We start from the raw sequence: 19,060 nt of genomic DNA, 5'->3' as shown, positions 1-19,060 counted from the left end.
CTGTAGGACGAGATCGCTGGCAGTGCTTAACCAGTTTTTTTTTTTAAGTCTAGGTGTCAGAACAGATCCATCTGGCAGTGCTTTACACTAGGTTGTTAGAAAGACAGCTGGCGTGCTTTACCATAGGTGTTAGAAAGATCGCTGGCGTGCTTTACCATAGGTGGTAGAACAGATACTGCTGGCAAGTGCTTTGACACTCAGGTGTCTAGAACAAAGAAAAAAAAAATTTCCAGCTGCAGTGCTTTAACAACTACGGTGTCTAGAACAGATCAGCTGGCAGTGCTTTACCCCATTAGGTGTTAGACAGATCAGCTGGCAGTGCTTTATCGACTGGTTTGTCTAGAACACGATCCAGCTGGCCAGTTGCTTTTACCAATCAGGTGTTAGAACAGATCCAGCTCGGCAGTGGCTTTAACACTAGGTGTAGAGATCCAGCTGGGCAGTGCTATTAACACTAGGTGTTAGAACAGATCAGCTGGCCCGTGCTTACCATCTAGGTGTCTGGAACAAGATCCAGTGGCAGTGCTTTACATCTAGGTGCCTGAGAGAGCAGGAATTCGAGCTGGCAGTGCTTTAACACAATAGGTGTGTGCGTAGAAACAGAGATCCAGCTGGAGTGCTTAACCACTAGGTGTCTAGAACAGATCAGGCTGGCAGTGCTTTACCACTAGGTGTCTAAGACAGAATCCAGCTGGCAGTGCTTTACTATAGGTGTTAGAGAATCAGCTGGCGTGCTTTACCTTGGTGTTAAACAGATGCGGTGGCAGTGCTTTACCTTAGGTGTCTAGAACAGATAGCTGGCAGTGGCTTTACCATGTAGGTGTCTAGAAAAGATCGGCAGTGGCAGTGCTTTACCATAGGTGTCTAGAACAGATCAGCTGGCAGTGCTTACAACTAGGTGTCTAGAACGATCCAGCTGGCAGTGGCTTTACCAATTAGGTGTCTAGAACAGATCCGGCTGGCAGTGCTTTACACTAGGTGTCTAGAACAGATCGCTGGCAAGTGCTTTACCACTAGGTGTCTAGAAAGATCAGCTGGCAGTGTTTACACATAGGTGTCTAGAACAGATCCAGCTGGCAGTGCTTTACCACTAGGTGTCTAGAACAGATCCAGCTGGCAGTGCTTTACCCTAGGTGTCTAAGAACAGATCCAGCTGGCGTGGCTTTCATTAGGTGTCTAGAGAGATGCATGGCAGTGTTTACACTAGGTGTCTAGAACAGATCAGCTGGCAGTGCTTTACCCACTAGGTGTCTAGAAACAGATCCAGCTGGCAGGTGCTTTACCACTAGGTGGTCTAGAACAGATATCCAGCCTGGCAGTGCTTTACCACTAGGTGTTAGAACAGATCAGCGGAGTGCTTTACCTTAGGTGTTAGAAACAAGATCCAGCTGGGCAGTGCTTTACACTAGTGTCTAGAACAGATCATGTGGCAGTGCTTTCCATAGGTGTTAGAAACAGGATCCAGCTGGACAGTTGCTTACATAGGTTCTAGAACAGATCCGCTGGCAGTGCTTTACCAAGCTAGGTGTCCTAGAACAGATCCAGCTGGCAGTGCTTTACCACTAGGTGTCTAGAACAGGATTCAGTGGCAAGTGCTTTTACACTAGGTGTCTAGAACAGATCCAGCTGGCAGTGCTTTACCACTAGGTGTCTAGGAACAGATCCAGCTGGCAGTGCTTATACACTAGGTGGTCTAGAACAGATCCAGCTGGCAGTGCTTTACCACTAGGTGTCTAGAACAGATCCAGCTGGCAGTGCTTTACACTAGGTGTCTCAGAACAGATCAGCTGGCAGTGCTTTACCTTAGGTGTCCTAGTAACAGCTCCAGCTGGCAGTGTTTACCACTAAGGTGTCTAGAACAGATCCAGCTGGCAGTGCTTTACCACTAGGTGGTCTAGAACAGATCCAGCTGGCAGTGTTTACCACTTAGGTGTCTAGAAACAGATCCAGCTGGCCGTGGTCTTTAACACTAGGGGTCCTAAGAAAGATTCGCTGGCAGTGCTTTTACCACTAGGTGTCTAGAACAGATCCACTGGCAGTGCTTTACACACTAGGTGTATGCTAGAAAGATCCAGCTGGCAGTGCTTTACTCACTAGGTGTCTAGACCAGATCAACGCTGGAGTGTTTACCATAGGTGTCTAGAACAGATCCAGCGGCAGTGTGTTACATCTAGGTGTCTAGAACAGATCACAGCTGGCAGTGCTTTACATCAGGTGTCCTAGACAGATTCTAGCTGGCATGTGCTGCTTTACCACTAGGTGTCTAGAAAGTTCAGCTGCATCCTTAACTGGTGGCTAGACGATCAGCTGCGTTGCTAACCAATTAGGTGGTCTAGAACAGATCCAGTGGCAGTGCTTTAGCATTAGGTTTAGAAAAGATGCGCTGGCAGTGCTTTTCACTTAGGTGTCTAGAACAGATCAGGTGGTGGCTTTACACTAGGTTGTCTAGGAACATGATGCGTGGCAAGTGCTTTACTCTAGTTATCTTGCCATGGTAGATAGACAGATGTGAGGAAGGGGTGAACACTGGGAAGCAGCTGGTGAACGACAGGACCTGATCTGTTTCTCTCTCTTCTGTCTTTCTTTCTTCCCCCCCCCCCCGTCTCTTCTGTCTTTCTCAGAATTCTGTGTCTCCCAGGTGTTTGATGAATAACCTCCTGTTTGGCTGGAAACCACCTCCAGCCTGCAAGGAAAGTCAGGGAGCAGGCTGAGGCCGGTCTTCACTGCAGCACTGCCACGGACTACTACTTGGCTCTGAGCAGGGCTGCTGATTTAGGACCAGACCCTCCCCGTTCATGTTATCTTATTCATTATGGTCTAGAACAGGGATTGGAAACTTTGATGTGAATGGGGGCCACAAAATCTGAACTCATCATGATGGGCCTCAGTGGCCCAAATTCATACCCACACATACAGCACTAGCCTTTTGAGTGCCCTAAGTTACATTTCGTTGCCCCCCTCGACAGGAGAGATTTTTTTTGAAGTTTTAGATTTCATTTACTGCAATTCTACACATTTTGCCACGGGTGCGGAGAGAAGATGTAGCAATTTTATGACACATTTTCTGTAATTCCACTCATTTTGCATTCAATGGGGTGCCCCCCGGCCGGTAATTTGACCATGAATACAAGTTTAGATAGCTGGCTTGACTAATTTACAAATCTAAAATGTTTTAGCTGACATTGGTATTTGAGTGACTGTCAGTGACTGAGATAACAAGAGAAAAACTGCTTATGCACAACCAAATTTCAATATTGCACCTTGTGTATTCTACCATTCTAATGCTCAACAGTAAGTTGAGAGCCTGACTGAGTTCGTGGGGGGGAGCCCGTGGGATGCCCGTTGCTCATCCCTGGTCTAAAAGGCTAAACTGATCCTAGATCATCACTCCTACGCTTTGTGAATACAGGCCCAGATCTGCTTTATTGTTCTCATTACAATTCATTACAAACAACCCATTCCCACTGGTTCCTATAGATCCCCCTGCGTTCAGATTGGTCTCATCCTAAATGGCACCCTATTCACTTTATAATGCACTACTTTTGACAAGGGCCCTGTAGAGCACCATAAAGGAAATAGGGTGCCATTTGAGACACATCAATGACTTCCTGATCCATGCTAATCCCCAGGGCCCACTACTCTGCTGCTACAGACCTGGGAGGCCATGTCAGGGTTCTGGGCCAGAGACTGCATGATACTGCGCATGTAGGGAGCAGACAGCATGTTCTGCATCAGCTGGGGGTTCTCCGAGATCTGCTGCATCAGACTCTGCATGCCCGGACTGCTGAACATGCCTGGGACACACACACACACACACAGAGGGAGGGAGGTTGATGGTGTGTGGGTGTAGGTGTGTGCGTATGCATGCTTTGGGTGTAGGTGTGTGCGTATGCATCCCCCGCTTGATATATGTATGGGTATCACTCATTTATATGTATGTATTTAGGAATTCACATCCACGTGATATTGCAGTATGGGAAGCTGCAGTATCTCTTGAATGGTATTCTCTTAAGCAAAGTCTGTCTATGTATTCTCGTACCGTTACCCAGACTGGCAGAGTTGACGCCCAGAGGGTTGGACACATTGGGGGTGGTGCTGCCAGTGGTAGAGGAGCCTGTGGTGCCAGTGCCCCCTCCACCCTCAGAGGGGTTAGTTGAACCCCAGGGGTTGGGCAGGGGCTCCCGGTTCTCTGTCCTCGACGGCTGCACCCCCCCGTCAGAGTTGCCCCCCAGGGCTGAGAAAGGGTTGTTTCCAAACTGGGAGAGAGGAGAGAGATAAGTCATTAACAACCTGTTTAACACCGGTTTCTGTTCAGCACTCTCCATGGGATAGCTGAGAGTTAGTTTCTGAGGCTAAAAAAGCTCCATAATGAGTGAATCCTTACTTCCACTTAAGCCGAATTTGTACTTCGTCAGCAATGATGTCAATTGATGAACATTTCACTTAAGTGGAAGTTAGGATTCCCCTTATACTCGCCATCTAACTAAAAAAAATGATGGGAACTAGCGAGACCAAGAGGAATAACTTCAGTTAGTGCCATAATGGGTACCTGGTCTCGTGCTGCGCTGAACATAGGTTCCTGGATGTCTGTGTACATCCTGCGCAGGGCATTGTAGCCTCCGGGGATGCTCTCCAGGTTGCTAAGCGCCCGGTCCTGGTTACGCATCATTTCCTGCATCATGGCAGGGTTCCTGGCCAGCTCCATGGTCTGAGGAGAAGSGAACAGGAAGGGGTTTTAAGGATTTGTGATGTTATGAAAGAGGACAATATTGATAGCTAGACAGGTTTCTGGGGTATAGGTACTCAAGAAGGCTAGGGTGTTTCATCTGCGTTCGAGAAACCACCTCTAAGACTATTTCTTTATATAACTTAGAATGGAGCTAAACAAAGATCAGCCACTCAAAGCAGTAGACTTCCCACAGTTCAAAAATAATGATAGCAAAAACAGCACCAGCTACATACACCTTACTAACCAAGGCCAACTTCTGTGCACACCCCAGCCAATCCCAAGCTGTCTGTGACACAGTACACTCTGGCCAAACCCCCTTACCTGTCTCATAAGCTCTGGGTTGTTGAGCATGTGGGAGATCTCGGGGTTGCGCTCCATCAGCTGCTGCATCTGGGGGTTGGCCACGATCATCTGCCTCATCAGGTCTGGGTTGGACATCATGTTCTGCACCAGGGGGTTCTCCATGATCTGGGACAGCATCTCCGGGTTAGACATCAGCTGGCTCTGCATCTGCTGCTGCAGCTCCATGAAGTTAGCGGAGCCCATGCCCATGCTGCTCAGGCTGGACAAGCCACCGAACCCGCCTAGGAGGGAGGGAGAGGGGTATGGTCAGGAAGTGGTGATGATAATGATGATGGTTGTCTTTCTGTATAAACTGTGTGTGTGTGAGGGGGTGGATAGATAAGTGTGTGTGTATTTAGCCTAGTAAACTCACTCAGTATGTTGGGGGTCTGTGGGGGTGCCGAGGCAGGGCCTCCAGTGGATCCTACAGTAGAAGGGTGGGCTGCAGAACTGGGGCCAGAGGAGTTGCCACTACTGCTGCCCACCTGGGTGGTGAAGGAGGAAGAGGAACTAGCGCCATCTCCTGCCCTGGAGGGACAACGCATTGATCAGTTATGTTTACATATTGACATCAACTTGGTATCTGCRTACAAATCTTCCATTGAAATACATGCAGGCCAGTTGAGCAAACGCATCAGCTCACACACACACACATGGATTCAGCCCATATATTGTATATGTAAATGGCTTCACTGTGCTTATAACCGTATAGCTTCCCTCGCTGTCCCTGTTTGTACCACGGCTCCAACAAGTGATACTCTTGTTTGAAAACCCACATGACCGGCCGCTTGAATACGTACTAACCAATTGCGCAAGTGGAGACACTTCAAGCTGTGGAGTGAGTAAGTAAGCATATATGGCCTGAGTCAATCTAAACTCCACTACATACAGTACTAGTCAAAAGTTTGGACACGACTAAAGGGGTTTTCTTAATTTTTTAAAAAGTATTTTCTACATTGTACAATAATAGTGAAGCCATCAACACTATGAAATAACATATATGGAATGACGTAGTAAACAAAAAAGCAGCCACCCTTTGCCGTGATGACAGCTTTGCACACTCTTGGCATTCTCTCAACCAGCTTCATGAGGTTGTCACCTGGAATGCATTTCAATTAACAGCTGTGCGACAGTCCATAATTACTTTAAGACATGAAGGTCAGTCAATACAGAACATTTCAAGAACTTTTAAAGTTTCTTCAAGTGCAGTTGCAAAAACCATCAAGCGCTATGATGAATCTGACTTTCATGAGGACCGCCACAGGAAAGGAAGACCCAGAGTTACCTCTGCTGCAGAGGATAAGTTCATTAGAGTTACCAACCTTAGAAATTGCAGCCTAAATAAATGCTTCACAGAGTTCTAGTAACAGACACATCTCAACATCTTGTTTGAAAAGGAGACTTGTTCAGATGAGACTGCGTGAATCAGACCTTCATGGTTGAATTGCTGTAAAGAACCCACTACTAAAGGACACCAATAAGAAGAGACTTGCATGGGCCAAGAAAAACGAGCAATAGACATTAGACTGGTGGAAATCTGTCCTTTGGTCTGATGAGTCCAAATTTGAGATCTTTGGTTCCAACCGCCGTGTCTTTGTGAGACGCAGAGTCTGTGTGGTTCCCACCGTGAAGCATAGAGGAGGTGTGATTGTGTGGGGGTGCTTTGCTGGTGACACTGTCTGATTTATTTAGAATTCAAGGCACACTTAACCAGCATGGCTACCACAGCATTCTGCGGTGATACACCATTGCATCTGGTTTGCGCTTAGCAGGACTATCATTTGTTTTCAACAGGACAATGACCCAACACACCTCCAGGCTGTGTAAGGGCTATTTGACCAAGAAGGAGAGTGATGGAGTGCTGCATCAGATTACCTGGCCTCCACAATCACACGACCTCAACCCAATTGCAATGTTTTGGGATGAGCTGGACCGCAGAGTGAAGGAAAAGCAGCCAACAAGTGCTCAGCATATGTGGGAATTCCTTCAAGACTGTTGGAAAAGCATTCCAGGTGAAGCTGGTTGAGTGAATGCCAAGAGCATACAAAGCGGTCATCAAGGCAAAGGGTGGCTATCTGAAGAATCTCAAATATAAAATATATTTTGATTTGTTTAACACTTCTTTGGTTTCTACAAGATTACATGTGAGTTATTTCATATGTTTGATGTCTTAACTATTATTATACAATGTAGAAAAAAGTAAAAATAAAGAAAAACCCTTGAATGAGTAGGTGTCCAAACTTTTGACTGGTACTGTAATCACTTATTCGAAATGCTATCAAGCAATTCCTATTCCAATTTCTGCCAAACACTGACATATCCTACTGAAACACACAATGTTCATTTTGCTTTGAGAAGTTGCACCATCTTACTTGTGTGCTGTCTTTATGACCAGATGGACTGTCAGGCCATCCTTGATGCCGTGCTGGTTGAGAGAGTCCCCGTCTTTCAGTATCTTCCCTGCAAAGATCAGAACCAACTGATCCTGCTTGGCTTTGAACCTCCGTGAGATCTCCTCTTTAAACTGGAGAGAGAGAGGTCATTGTTTGTTAATTTATTATCCATTTCACTTGCTTTGGTAATGTAAACATATGTTTCCCATGTCAATAAAGTCCCTTAAAATGAGAGAGAGACAGAAAGATATGGATGGACAGCAAGAGAAAGAGGTGGAAGAAAAGGGAGAAATCGAGTAAAGAAACAATTAGTTCAATAAGCGGATTTCAATTCTAAAGCCTTGTTTCTGGGTAAATCCTCATTGCTTAACCTATTATAGGAATCCTACTACCTGATTACAAATACCACCTCATTCTTGGTGTTGTGTTTTTCACAATGGGAGAAGCTTAAAATCAAAAGAACTGAATCCAACTGTGAAACAGCAAGCATAGACATTCCTCTGAATACAAGACAACATTGTGATTCAACATCTGGCCCCAGTCTACAACTAGCTACAAAAATACTACACATATGAGAGGCATATTAAACAGGAGTAAAATAAGCTTTAGGCTATTTAGCTGTTCAGGGTATCAACCAGGACTGAAGTGACAGGAAGAAAAGTGGCATTTGCTGACAGATTCATAACAAAACTACTTAAAGTGAAATATGGGACCAGTGTATCATTCATTGGGAGAGGAGATTCACATGAACAACAATCTACAGTCCAGTAACTGACATTCAGAACAATGAGGTGCTGTTACATTCTGAAGAAGAATACTGTTTCTAGACTACCTACCTAGGAAGCGCAAATGTCCTGGAGAAACAGCTAAGATTAAGAAACTAGCTAGCATACCGGTTAGCACTTAGGCAACAAAATTAGCCCAACGTTAGCTAGTTAGCAATATACCTAACTAATGTTAGCTACTTACATAGAAGCTGATTAAATGTTTTTGTTGCCATGACTAACATACAGAAGTCACGCGACACATTTTTCTGAATGTGTAATCAGGGAATTCCTTACTAGCAAGCCGGTAAGCTAAGTTTGCTAACTTGGGAACATACACTGTTAAACTGTTATCAATACGGAGCGAGGAATAGTAGTGAGTCGTATTAGCTAGCTAGCTAGCTAGCTAGCTATAAAACAACGCTTGTGAATAGCGTGTCAAGTCAATAACTAGCTTTAAATATCGCTAAACTTGCAGATTCTGACATGTTAGCTCGCTAGCTAGCTCGCAACATGCTTACACACACAGGCAAGGCAAGTGGGCAGGGGCATGATGATGTAGCGTAGCAGCAAGTTGCCGCTCGCTAGCCAGCTATTACTGATTCACAAAATGAACGAACCTGAGTGACAGAGGCATCTTCCGAGATGGCGATTTCCTCCTTGTCTTTTGGGGTTTTGACTGTGACCTTAATAATAGTTCCCTCCAAACCAACAGTTGTATCATTGTTGTTATTAACAGGATCTGCGCCGCCGTTGTCCGCCATCTTTACTCCTCCGATGGAATCGTTCAGATTTGGCGTCCACTTCCGGGTCAATATAAGTAATTACTTCCTATCCAGAAAAGTTGACTCATATCAATGATCTATTGAAGGCCCGCGTTACGTCTATTTCTTTGGGCACAAGCACTGTTCATTACACACTGTTCACACCCTGAGAGAACAATTAGCAGGTTTAAAGCTTATTTCCTACAATTCTACACACTTGTAAAGCTAATTTTCTATAAATGTTGCCATGTCTAATGTGTAGTCGTGCTATTTGAGTGACTCGAACATTACTACAAAACCTATGGGCTAAAAAAAAACGTTAGCTGACGTGCTAGTTGATTTGGACATGTCTGACCAGTTATAAATAGCGCTCTAGTGCCACGTTCACGTGCTAGTCGGCACTAGGAAACTGACATTTCTGACTTGTTAACTGGTTGTAGTTATACAAAAGCCGGGTTCAACGAATAAYCCATTCGGAAATCTCAACGTTTCCTCGTTCGGACTAGTCCAGGCTTGGGAAATTATTTTCCATGGAGGGCCACATTAGAGTATATTATTGCCATCGCGGGCCAGAATCACATGACAGGATTATACATCATGTGTATTACTGTGTTGACAGATATATCTACTGTAAATAACGTCCAGATATGCTACTTATTTTACTTTTTTAACATGCACAGAAATTAACCACATCCATGTTCTCCTTTTGATAGGTATTTTCATTATTAAATATGCAATGAACTACATGGAGGGAAAAGTACACGGACAGAATTCTTGTGAACGGGTTTGCACAAAAACACAAGAAAGACAAATGAAAAGCAGATAGCACTGATTTAGATCTTAGTCTCCATATGCACAGCCTCAGTTTCACAGGTCCTGAAATTGTCAACCATCACTTTTATCTCTATAAGGTTATCCCCACCCACCCACCTCCTTGCATAATGAAGCAGACAGAAACACGTCCTTATCTGCATCTGTGGCGTCTGCATCCTCTGGCCATTTGTCCCGTGAATATATGCTAACACTGATTGGAAGATTGTGTGAAATGAAATGGCAGTTCTAATTGCTCTGTTTTGATCAATTGATTCTGTTAAATGCCACGATGGTGGTGGGTTTTGATGAACGGTATGACATTTCTGTCATTCGAAGATGACCTATCCCTTGCTCAGGCCTCACAGAACTGTTTGTGTTAAATGCCACGATGGTGGTGGGTTTTGATGAACGGTATGACATTTCTGTCATTCGAAGATGACCTATCCCTTGCTCAGGCCTCACAGAACTGTTTGTAGCTGTCTTAAGAATGTCAGAGTGTGTAGTGTTTATACGAGTGTGCTGTGGTGTCTGTGTGTGTGTGTGCCTGTGTGTGGTTTAAGTGAGTGTATTGAAGTGTGTGTATACACTATATAAATACTGTGTCATGGAAAACTACGATCACATTGCTCAACTAACGGTGTATTTTAAAAACAGTATCATGAGGATGCAGGTGAGCTACAGATTACATATGTATTCTGTWTATTAGAGAGAGGACAACCAGTGAGACAGGGGGGCCATCTCGCCCTCTATGTGTGTCTAAATGTCCATCCATGCCGCCACAGCCCCAGATCCATTGAAAGAAAAATGTTGGCTTCAGCATGTTACATTGACTCCAGCAGTACTTCATACCTATGTACACCCACAATTCTAGAACATACCAAATACAAACAAACATAAAGAATATGGAGCCCCCCAGCCAAAGCCCCTACCCTAACCCCCTGACCCCATCCCAGCTGCCCACACTGAAAGGACTGAGGGGGTCACGTGATCCCATGCCCCACACGATAGTACATCCGTTACATAGGGACCGATTGTTTAAGGATTCTGCTTCCATCAACAGAAAAAACAGAGGGGATAACTTTTTGGAATTCAGCCCAGTGGAGTTCTCTTTCATTCTCCTATCTCTCCTCCTCGGCTTGCAACATCTCTCCTTCTCTCTCTCTCTCTCTTTCCCTCTATCCCTCTCTCCCTTTCTCCCCAGAAAGGTAGACGGTTAAGAGAGTACTTTTACTGAAGAAACAAGGTAAGGGGCATCCTAAATATATCTATATAATGTTCCCTTGATAAAAATGTATAGTTGTGCAAAATAATAAGTTACTCAACTTAATGGTGAACTGAAGTCTAAAAAGTAAAGACAATGGTAAACTAGTGATTGAATAAGCATTGATCAAATGCAATTAATTAAGTGCTTGGCAAAAGAGATGATGTTTAACGCTGCTAGTTGTTAACGTCCATTCCATGAGAATGTTTGTTTATTATATATGGATCACATGTTCATATATGTTAACAGGTCTCATTTTAAGACACAGCTACAGTTGAAGTCGGAAGTTTACATACACTTAGGTTGGAGTCATTAAAACTTGTTTTTCAACCACTCCACAAATTTCTTGTTAACAAACTATAGTTTTGGCAAGTCGTTTAGGACATCTACTTTGTGCATGACACAAGTAATTTTCCAACAATTGTTTACAGACAGATTATTTCACTTATAATTCACTGTATCACAATTCCAGTGGGTCAGAAGTTTACATACACTAATTAATGCCTATCTTCATTATCAGCTTGGAAAATTCCAGAAAATTATGTAATGGCTTTAAGCTTCTGATAGGCTAATTGACATAATTTGAGTCAATTGGAGGTGTACCTGTGGATGTATTTCAAGGCCTACCTTCAAACTCAGTGCTTCTTTGCTTGACATCGTGGGGAAAATAAAAAGAAATCAGCCAAGACCTCAGAAAATGATGACCTCCACAAGTCTGGTTCATCCTTGGGAGCAATTTCCAAATGCCTGAAGGTACCACGTCCATCTGTTCAAACAATAGTACGCAAGTTAAACACCATGGGACCACTAAGCCGTCATACCGCTCAGGAAGGAGACGCGTTCTGTCTCCTAGAGATGAATGACTTTGGTGCGAAAAAGGCAAAAGACCTTGTGAAGATGCTAGGAAACAGGTACAAAAGTATCTATATCCACAGTAAAACGAAGCCAATATCAACATAACCTGAAAGGCCGCTCAGCAAGGAAGAAGCCACTGCTCCAAAACCGCCATAAAAAAAGCCAGACTACGGTTTGCAACTGCACCTGGACAAAGATCATACTTTTTGGAGAAATGTCCTCTGGTCGGATGAAACAAAAATAGAACTGTTTGACATAATGACCATCGTTATTTTTGGAGGAAAAATGGGGAAGCTTGCAAGCCGAAGAACACCATCCCAACCGTGACGCACGGGGTGGCAGCATCATGTTGTGGGTGCTTTGCTGCACGAGGACTGGTGCACTTCACAAAATAGATTTCATCATGAGGTAGGAAATTCTGTGGATATATTGAAGCACCATCTCAAGACATCAGTCAGGGAGTTAAAGCTTGGTCGCAAATGGGTCTTCCAAACGGACAATGACCCCAAGCATACTCCAAAGTGTGGCAAAATAGCTTAAGTGTCACGCCCTGACCATAGAGAGCTGTTTTTCTATGTTGTTGGGGGTGATAGTGACTAGGGTGGGTCATCTAGGTGATTAAGGTTATGTTGGCCTGGTATGCTTCCCAATCAGAGACAGCTGTTTACGTTGTCTCTGATTGGGGATATTTAGGCAGCCATTTCCCCTTTGTGTTTGTGGATCTTGTCTACAGTAAGTTGCTGTGTTGTACACCAGTAGCTTCACGCGTTTGGTATTTTGTTGTTTTTGTTCGGTGTTCATTTAATAAAGAAATGTACGCCGACCACGCTGCACCTTGGTCCAACCTTTATTGACGAGCGTGAGAGAGAATCCACCAGTGCGCCTTCACAGTCCAGAGCTTCCGCGCATGTCCCTCCAGAGTCCGGCGACAGTTCCCAGTCCAGAGCTTCCGGCGACAGTTCCCAGTCCAGAACTCCCGGCGACAGTTCCCAGTCCAGAGCTCCTCGGCGACAGTTCCCAGTCCAGGGCTTCTGGCGACAGTTCCCAGTCCAGAGCTTCTGCGCATTCCAGCAGAGCTTCTCGGCGACAGTTCCCATCCAGAGCTTCCGGCGACAGTTCCCAGTCAGAGCTTCCGGCGACAGTCCCAGTCCAGAGCTTCTCGGCGAGTTTCACAGCCGAACCTCCAACGACGGGCCACAGTCTGGAATTTCCTGAGACGGTCCACAGTCTGGAACCTCCTCGCGAGGCGGTCTGCGGTCTGGAACCTCCGGAGACGGTCGCCGGTCTGAACCTCCGGAGACGGTCCTGCGGGTCTGGAAACTCCTGAGACGGTCTGCGGTCCGGAGCCTCCAGCTGACAGGGTCTGCGGTCCGAGCCTCCAGTTCGCAAATGCGACTTGTGCTATTGCGGCTCCGGAGCTCTCCAGTGATACGGAGGAGCAGCCTGGCCTGGTGGCTCCCTGGGTGGACCGGCAACCTCTCTAACAGCAACGCTTGGGCGCGGTCAGAAGCCTTCAGCACGGGTTACGCAGTTCCGACGAAGCCTCCTGCGAACTATCTACCTTCCGGTTCCTCCGGCGTACGATCCACGGTCCGGTCTTCCTCTCGGCGACGATCCACGGGTGCTGCGAGATGGTTTATGCCTCCTGGCAACTGATTCCACGGTTCCGGTTCTTCCAGTCGTACGACCCACGTGTTCGGATGCCCTTCGCGGCAGACCAGCCCCGCACCAAGAGCATGCCTATGTAGAGCCATGAAACAGCCCTTCATATCTAGTGAGCGGAGTGCGGTACTTCGCCCAGCACGGAGCCGCCCCCAACGTCCTGTGTAATTCGTCGTAGATCGCCAGCTCCCGGACCCTCCCCTATTGAGGTCAGGTCTTTGCGTTGTCGGAGTCCCACCTTTGGGGGGAGGGTACTGTCACGCGCCTGACCATAGAGAGCGTCTTATTCTATGTTGGTTGCCCGGGCGTCTGATCAGTGACTAGGTGGTCCCATCTAGGTGCCGGTTAATCGTTATGTTGGCTTGTATGCGGCTTACCCCATAGCCTCAGGAGACAGCCTGTTTATCGTTGTCTCTGATTGGGGATCATATTTAGGCAGCCATTTCCCCTTTGTGTTTTTGTGGGATCTTGTCTACAGATAGTTGCCTGTGTACACACCGGTAGCTTCACGTTTCGTTTGGTATTTTGTTGTTTTTGTTCGGTGTTCATTTAATAAAGAAAATGTACGCCTACCACGCTGCACCTTGGTCCAACKTTTATGACGAGCATGAGATTAAGAACAAAAAAGGCAAGGTACTGGAGTGGCCATCACAAAGCCCTGACCTCAATCGTATCGAAAATTTGTGGGCAGAACTGAAAAAGTGTGTTCAAGCAAGGAGGCCTACAAACCTGACTCAGTTACATCAGCTCTGTCAGGAGGAATGGGCCAAAATTCACCCAATTTATTGTGGGAAGCTTGTGGAAGGCTACCCGAAATGTTTGAGCCAAGTTAAACATTTTAAAGGCAATGCTAACAAATACTAATTGAGTGTATGTAAACGTCTGACCCACTGGGAATGTGATGAAAGAAATCAAATCTGAAATAAATAATTCTCTCTACTATTATTCTGACATTTCACATTCTTAAAATAAAGTGGTGATCCTAACAGACCTAAGACATGTAATTTTTACTCAGATTAAATGTCAGGAATTGTGAAAAACTGAGTTTAAATGTATTTGGTTAAGGTGTATGTCAACTTCTGACTTCAACTGTACATACAAAATGCAAATTGCTCAAATTAAGTAATATTTCTGCATCATATAAAGTAGTTATAATGAGCGAGCACAACTGATACTGAATATAAGCTCTGTAATATACAGTACCAGTCAAAAGTTTGGACACACCTACTCATTCAAGGGTTTTTCTTAATTTTTTACTATTTTCTACATTGTAGAATAGTAGTGGAGACATCAAAACTATGAAATAACACATATGGAATCATGTAGTAACCAAAAAAGTGTGAAACAAATCAACATATACAGTGGGGAGAACAAGTATTTGATACACTGCCGATTTTGCAGGTTTTCCTACTTACAAAGCATGTAGAGGTCTGTAATTTTTATCATAGGTACACTTCAACTGTGAGAGACGGAATCTAAAACAAAAATCCAGAAAATCACAGTGTATGATTTTTAAGTAATTAATTTGCATTTTATTGCATGACATAAGTATTTGATCACCTACCAACCAGTAAGAATTCCAGCTCTCACAGACCTGTTAGTTTTTCTTTAAGATTGGGGCGTGATAGTGACTAGGGTGGGTCATCTAGGTGATTAATGGTTTATGTTGGCCTGGTATGCTTCCCAATCAGAGACAGCTGTTTATCGTTGTCTCTGATTGGGGATCATATTTAGGCAGCCATTTCCCCTTTGTGTTTTTGTGGATCTTGTCTACAGATAGTTGCCTGTGGTACACCAGTAGCTTCACGTTTCGTTTGGTATTTTGTTGTTTTTGTTCGGTGTTCATTTAATAAAGAAAATGTACGCCGACCACGCTGCACCTTGGTCCAACCTTTATGACGAGCGTGAGAGAAATTCCACCAGTGCGCCTTCACAGTCCAGAGCTTCCGGCGACAGTTCCCAGTCCAGAGCTTCCGGCGACAGTCCCAGTCCAGAGCTTCCGGCGACAGTTCCCAGTCCAGAGCTCCCGGCGACAGTTCCCAGTCCAGAGCTCCTGGCGACAGTTCCCAGTCCAGCGGCTTCTGGGCGACAGTTCCCAGTCCAGAGCTTCTGGCGACAGTTCCAGTCCAGAGCTTCTGGCGACAGTTCCCAGTCCAGAGCTTCCGGCGACAGTTCCCAGTCCAGAGCTTCCCGCTTCCGTTCCAGAGTTGCGACGTTTCACAGTCCGGAACCTCCAACGACGGGCCACAGTCTGGAATTTCCTGAGACGGTCCACAGTCTGGAACCTCCTGAGGCGGTCTGCGGTCTGGAACCTCCGGAGACGGTCCGCGGTCTGGAACCTCCGGAGACGTCTGCGGTCTGGAACCTCCTGAACGAGTCTGCGGTCCGGAGCCTCCAGCGACGGTCTGCGGTCCGGAGCCTCCAGTGACGGTCTGCGGTCCGGAGCCTCCAGTGACGGGCGCCGGGCCGGAACCTCCAGCAACGGGCGGCGGTCCAGAGCCTTCAGCAGGGGTTCTCAGTCCAGAGCCTCCTGCGACATCTACCTTCCGGTTCCTCCGGCGACGATCCACGGTCCGGTTCCTCCGGCGACGATCCACGGTCCGGAGCCTCCCGCAACGATCCACGGTCCGGTCCTCCAGCGACGACCCACGGTCCGGAGCTTCCGGCGACGATCCCCGCACCAGAGCTGCCATGTAGGATGAAGTATCTGTGAGCGGAGTGGGTACTTCGCCCAGCACCGGAGCCGCCCCAACGTCCTGTGTCATTCGTCGTAGATGCCACCCGGACCCTCCCCTATTGAGCAGGTTTTGCGGTCGGAGTCCGCACCTTTGGGGGGAGGGTACTGTCACGCCCTGACCATAGAGAGCTGTTTATTCTATGTTGGTTGGGGCGTGATAGTGACTAGGGTGGGTCATCTAGGTGGTTAATGGTTTATGTTGGCTTGGTATGCTTCCCAATCAGAGACAGCTGTTTATCGTTGTCTCTGATTGGGATCATATTTAGGCAGCCATTTCCCCTTTGTTTTTTGTGGGATCTTGTCTACAGATAGTTGGCTGTGTACACACCGTAGCTTCACGTTTCGTTTGGTATTTTGTTGTTTTTGTTCGGTGTTCATTTAATAAAGAAAATGTACGCCTACCACGCTGCACCTTGGTCCAACCTTTATGACGAGCATGAGATTAAAGAACAAAAAAGGCAAGGTACTGGAGTGGCCATCACAAAGCCCTGACCAATCGTATCGAAAATTTGTGGGCAGAACTGAAAAAGTGTGTCAAGCAAGGAGGCCTACAAACCTGACTCAGTTACATCAGCTCTGTCAAGAGAATGGGCCAAAATTCACCCAATTTATTGTGGGAAGCTTGTGGAAGGCTACCCGAAATGTTTGAGCCAAGTTAAACATTTTAAAGGCAATGCTAACAAATCTAATTGAGTGTATGTAAACGTCTGACCCACTGGATGTGATAAAGAAATCAAATCTGAAATAAATAATTCTCTCTACTATTATTCTGACATTTCACATTCTTAAAATAAAGTGGTGATCCTAACAGACCTAAGACATGTAATTTTTACTCAGATTAAATGTCAGGAATTGGGAAAAACTGAGTTTAAATGTATTTGGTTAAGGTGTATGTCAACTTCTGACTTCAACTGTACATACAAAATGCAAATTGCTCAAATTAAGTAATATTTCTGCATCAATAAAGTAGTTATAATGAGCGAGCACAACTGATACTGAATATAAGCTCTGTAATATACAGTACCAGTCAAAAGTTTGGACACACCTACTCATTCAAGGGTTTTCTTAATTTTTTACTATTTTCTACATTGTAGAATAGTAGTGGAGACATCAAAACTATGAAATAACACATATGGAATCATGTAGAACCAAAAAAGTGTGAAACAAATCAACATATACAGGGGGAGAACAAGTATTTGATACACTGCCGATTTTGCAGGTTTTCCTACTTACAAAGCATGTACAGGTCTGTAATTTTTATCATAGGTACACTTCAACTGTGAGAGACGGAATCAAAAATCAGAAAAACCAGTGTATGATTTTTAAGTAATTAATTTGCATTTTATTGCATGACATAAGTATTTGATCACCTACCAACCAGTAAGAATTCCAGCTCTCACAGACCTGTAGTTTTTCTTTAAGAAGTCCTCCTGTTCTCCACTCATTACCTGTATTAACTGCACCTGTTTGAACTCGTTACCTGTATAAAAGACACCTGTCCACACACTCAATCAAACAGACTCCAACCTCTCCACAATGGCCAAGACCAGAGAGCTGTGTAAGGACATCAGGGATAAAATTGTAGATCTGCACAAGGCTGGGATGGGCTACAGGACAATAGGCAAGCAGCTTGGTGAGAAGGCAATAACTGTTGGCGCAGAATTAGAAAATGAAGAAGTTCAATATGACGGTCAATCACCCTTGTCTGGGGCTCCATGCAAGATCTCACCTCGTGGGGCATCAATGATCATGGAAGAAGGTGAGGGATCAGCCCAGAACTACACGGCAGGACCTGGTCAATGACCTGAAGAGAGCTGGGACCACAGTCTCAAAAGAAAACCATTAGTAACACACTACGCCGTCATGGATTAAAATCCTGCAGAGCACGCAATGGTCCCCCTGCTCAAGCCAGCGCATGTCCAGGCCCGTCTGAAGTTTGTCAATGACCATCTGGATGATCCAGAGGAGGAATGGAAGAAGGTCATGTGGTCTGATGAGACAAAAATAGAGCTTTTTGGTCTAAACTCCACTCGCCGTGTTTGGAGGAAGAAGAAGGATGAGTACAACCCCAAGAACACCATCCCAACCGTGAAGCATGGAGGTGGAAACATCATTCTTTGGGGATGCTTTTCTGCAACGGGGACAGGACTACTGCACCGTATTAAGGGGAGGATGGATGGGGCCATGTATCGCGAGATCTTGGCCAACAACCACTTTCCCTCAGTAAGAGCATTGAAGATGGGTCGTGGCTGGGTCTTCCAGCATGTCAACGACCTGAAACACACAGCCAGAGCAACTAAGGATTGGCTTCGTAAGAAGCATCTCAAGGTCCTGGAGTGGCCTAGCCAGTCTCCAGACCTGAACCCAATAGAAAATCTTTGGAGGGAGCTAAAAGTCCGTATTGCCACGCGACAGCCCCGAAACCTGAAGGATCTGGAGAAGGTCTGTATGGAGGAGTGGGCCAAAATCAATGCTGCAGTGTGTGCAAACCTGGTCAAGAACTACAGGAAACGTATGATCTCTGTAATTGCAAACAAAGGTTTCTGTACCAAATATTCAGTTCTGCTTTCTTGATGTATCAAATACTTATGTCATGCAATAAAATGCAAATTAATTACTTAAAAATCATACAATGTGATTTTCTGGATTTTTGTTTTAGATTCCGTCTCTCACAGTTGAAGTGTACCTATGATAAAATTACAGACCTCTACATGCTTTGTAAGTAGGAAAACCTGCCAAA

General features: G+C 45.5%; 1 protein-coding gene, 1 long non-coding RNA gene and 1 pseudogene across 2 annotated transcripts in view; 2 read left to right on the top strand and 1 right to left on the bottom strand.

The window, feature by feature from the left end:
• LOC112074636 (ubiquilin-4) overlaps window positions 1-9,034 on the bottom strand; it is a 12,582-nt gene extending 3,548 nt beyond the window's left edge. Inside the window, exons 1-7 of the mRNA XM_024141766.2 lie at window positions 8,849-9,034; window positions 7,444-7,595; window positions 5,445-5,599; window positions 5,051-5,313; window positions 4,550-4,708; window positions 4,040-4,256; window positions 3,655-3,794 (exon numbers count right to left, since the gene is read on the bottom strand). Coding sequence (XP_023997534.1) covers window positions 3,655-3,794; window positions 4,040-4,256; window positions 4,550-4,708; window positions 5,051-5,313; window positions 5,445-5,599; window positions 7,444-7,595; window positions 8,849-8,992 — 1,230 coding nt within the window. The 5' untranslated portion in view covers window positions 8,993-9,034. The remainder of the gene's footprint in view (window positions 1-3,654; window positions 3,795-4,039; window positions 4,257-4,549; window positions 4,709-5,050; window positions 5,314-5,444; window positions 5,600-7,443; window positions 7,596-8,848) is intronic.
• LOC139025461 (uncharacterized) lies at window positions 620-2,032 on the top strand. Its single transcript, XR_011477052.1, has 4 exons — window positions 620-671; window positions 1,055-1,133; window positions 1,526-1,754; window positions 2,000-2,032. It is a non-coding gene; the product is annotated as an uncharacterized lncRNA (long non-coding RNA).
• Window positions 9,035-10,872: 1,838 nt separating the features above from the next.
• Window positions 10,873-19,060, top strand: part of LOC112074638 (lens fiber membrane intrinsic protein-like) — a 13,501-nt pseudogene continuing 5,313 nt past the window's right edge.

This window comes from Salvelinus sp. IW2-2015, unplaced genomic scaffold (assembly GCF_002910315.2).
Source record: "Salvelinus sp. IW2-2015 unplaced genomic scaffold, ASM291031v2 Un_scaffold2732, whole genome shotgun sequence".
Lineage (NCBI taxonomy): Eukaryota > Metazoa > Chordata > Actinopteri > Salmoniformes > Salmonidae > Salvelinus > Salvelinus sp. IW2-2015.
The sequence above is the reverse complement of the archived record's forward strand: the minus strand, read 5'-3'. Positions and strand labels throughout refer to the sequence as shown.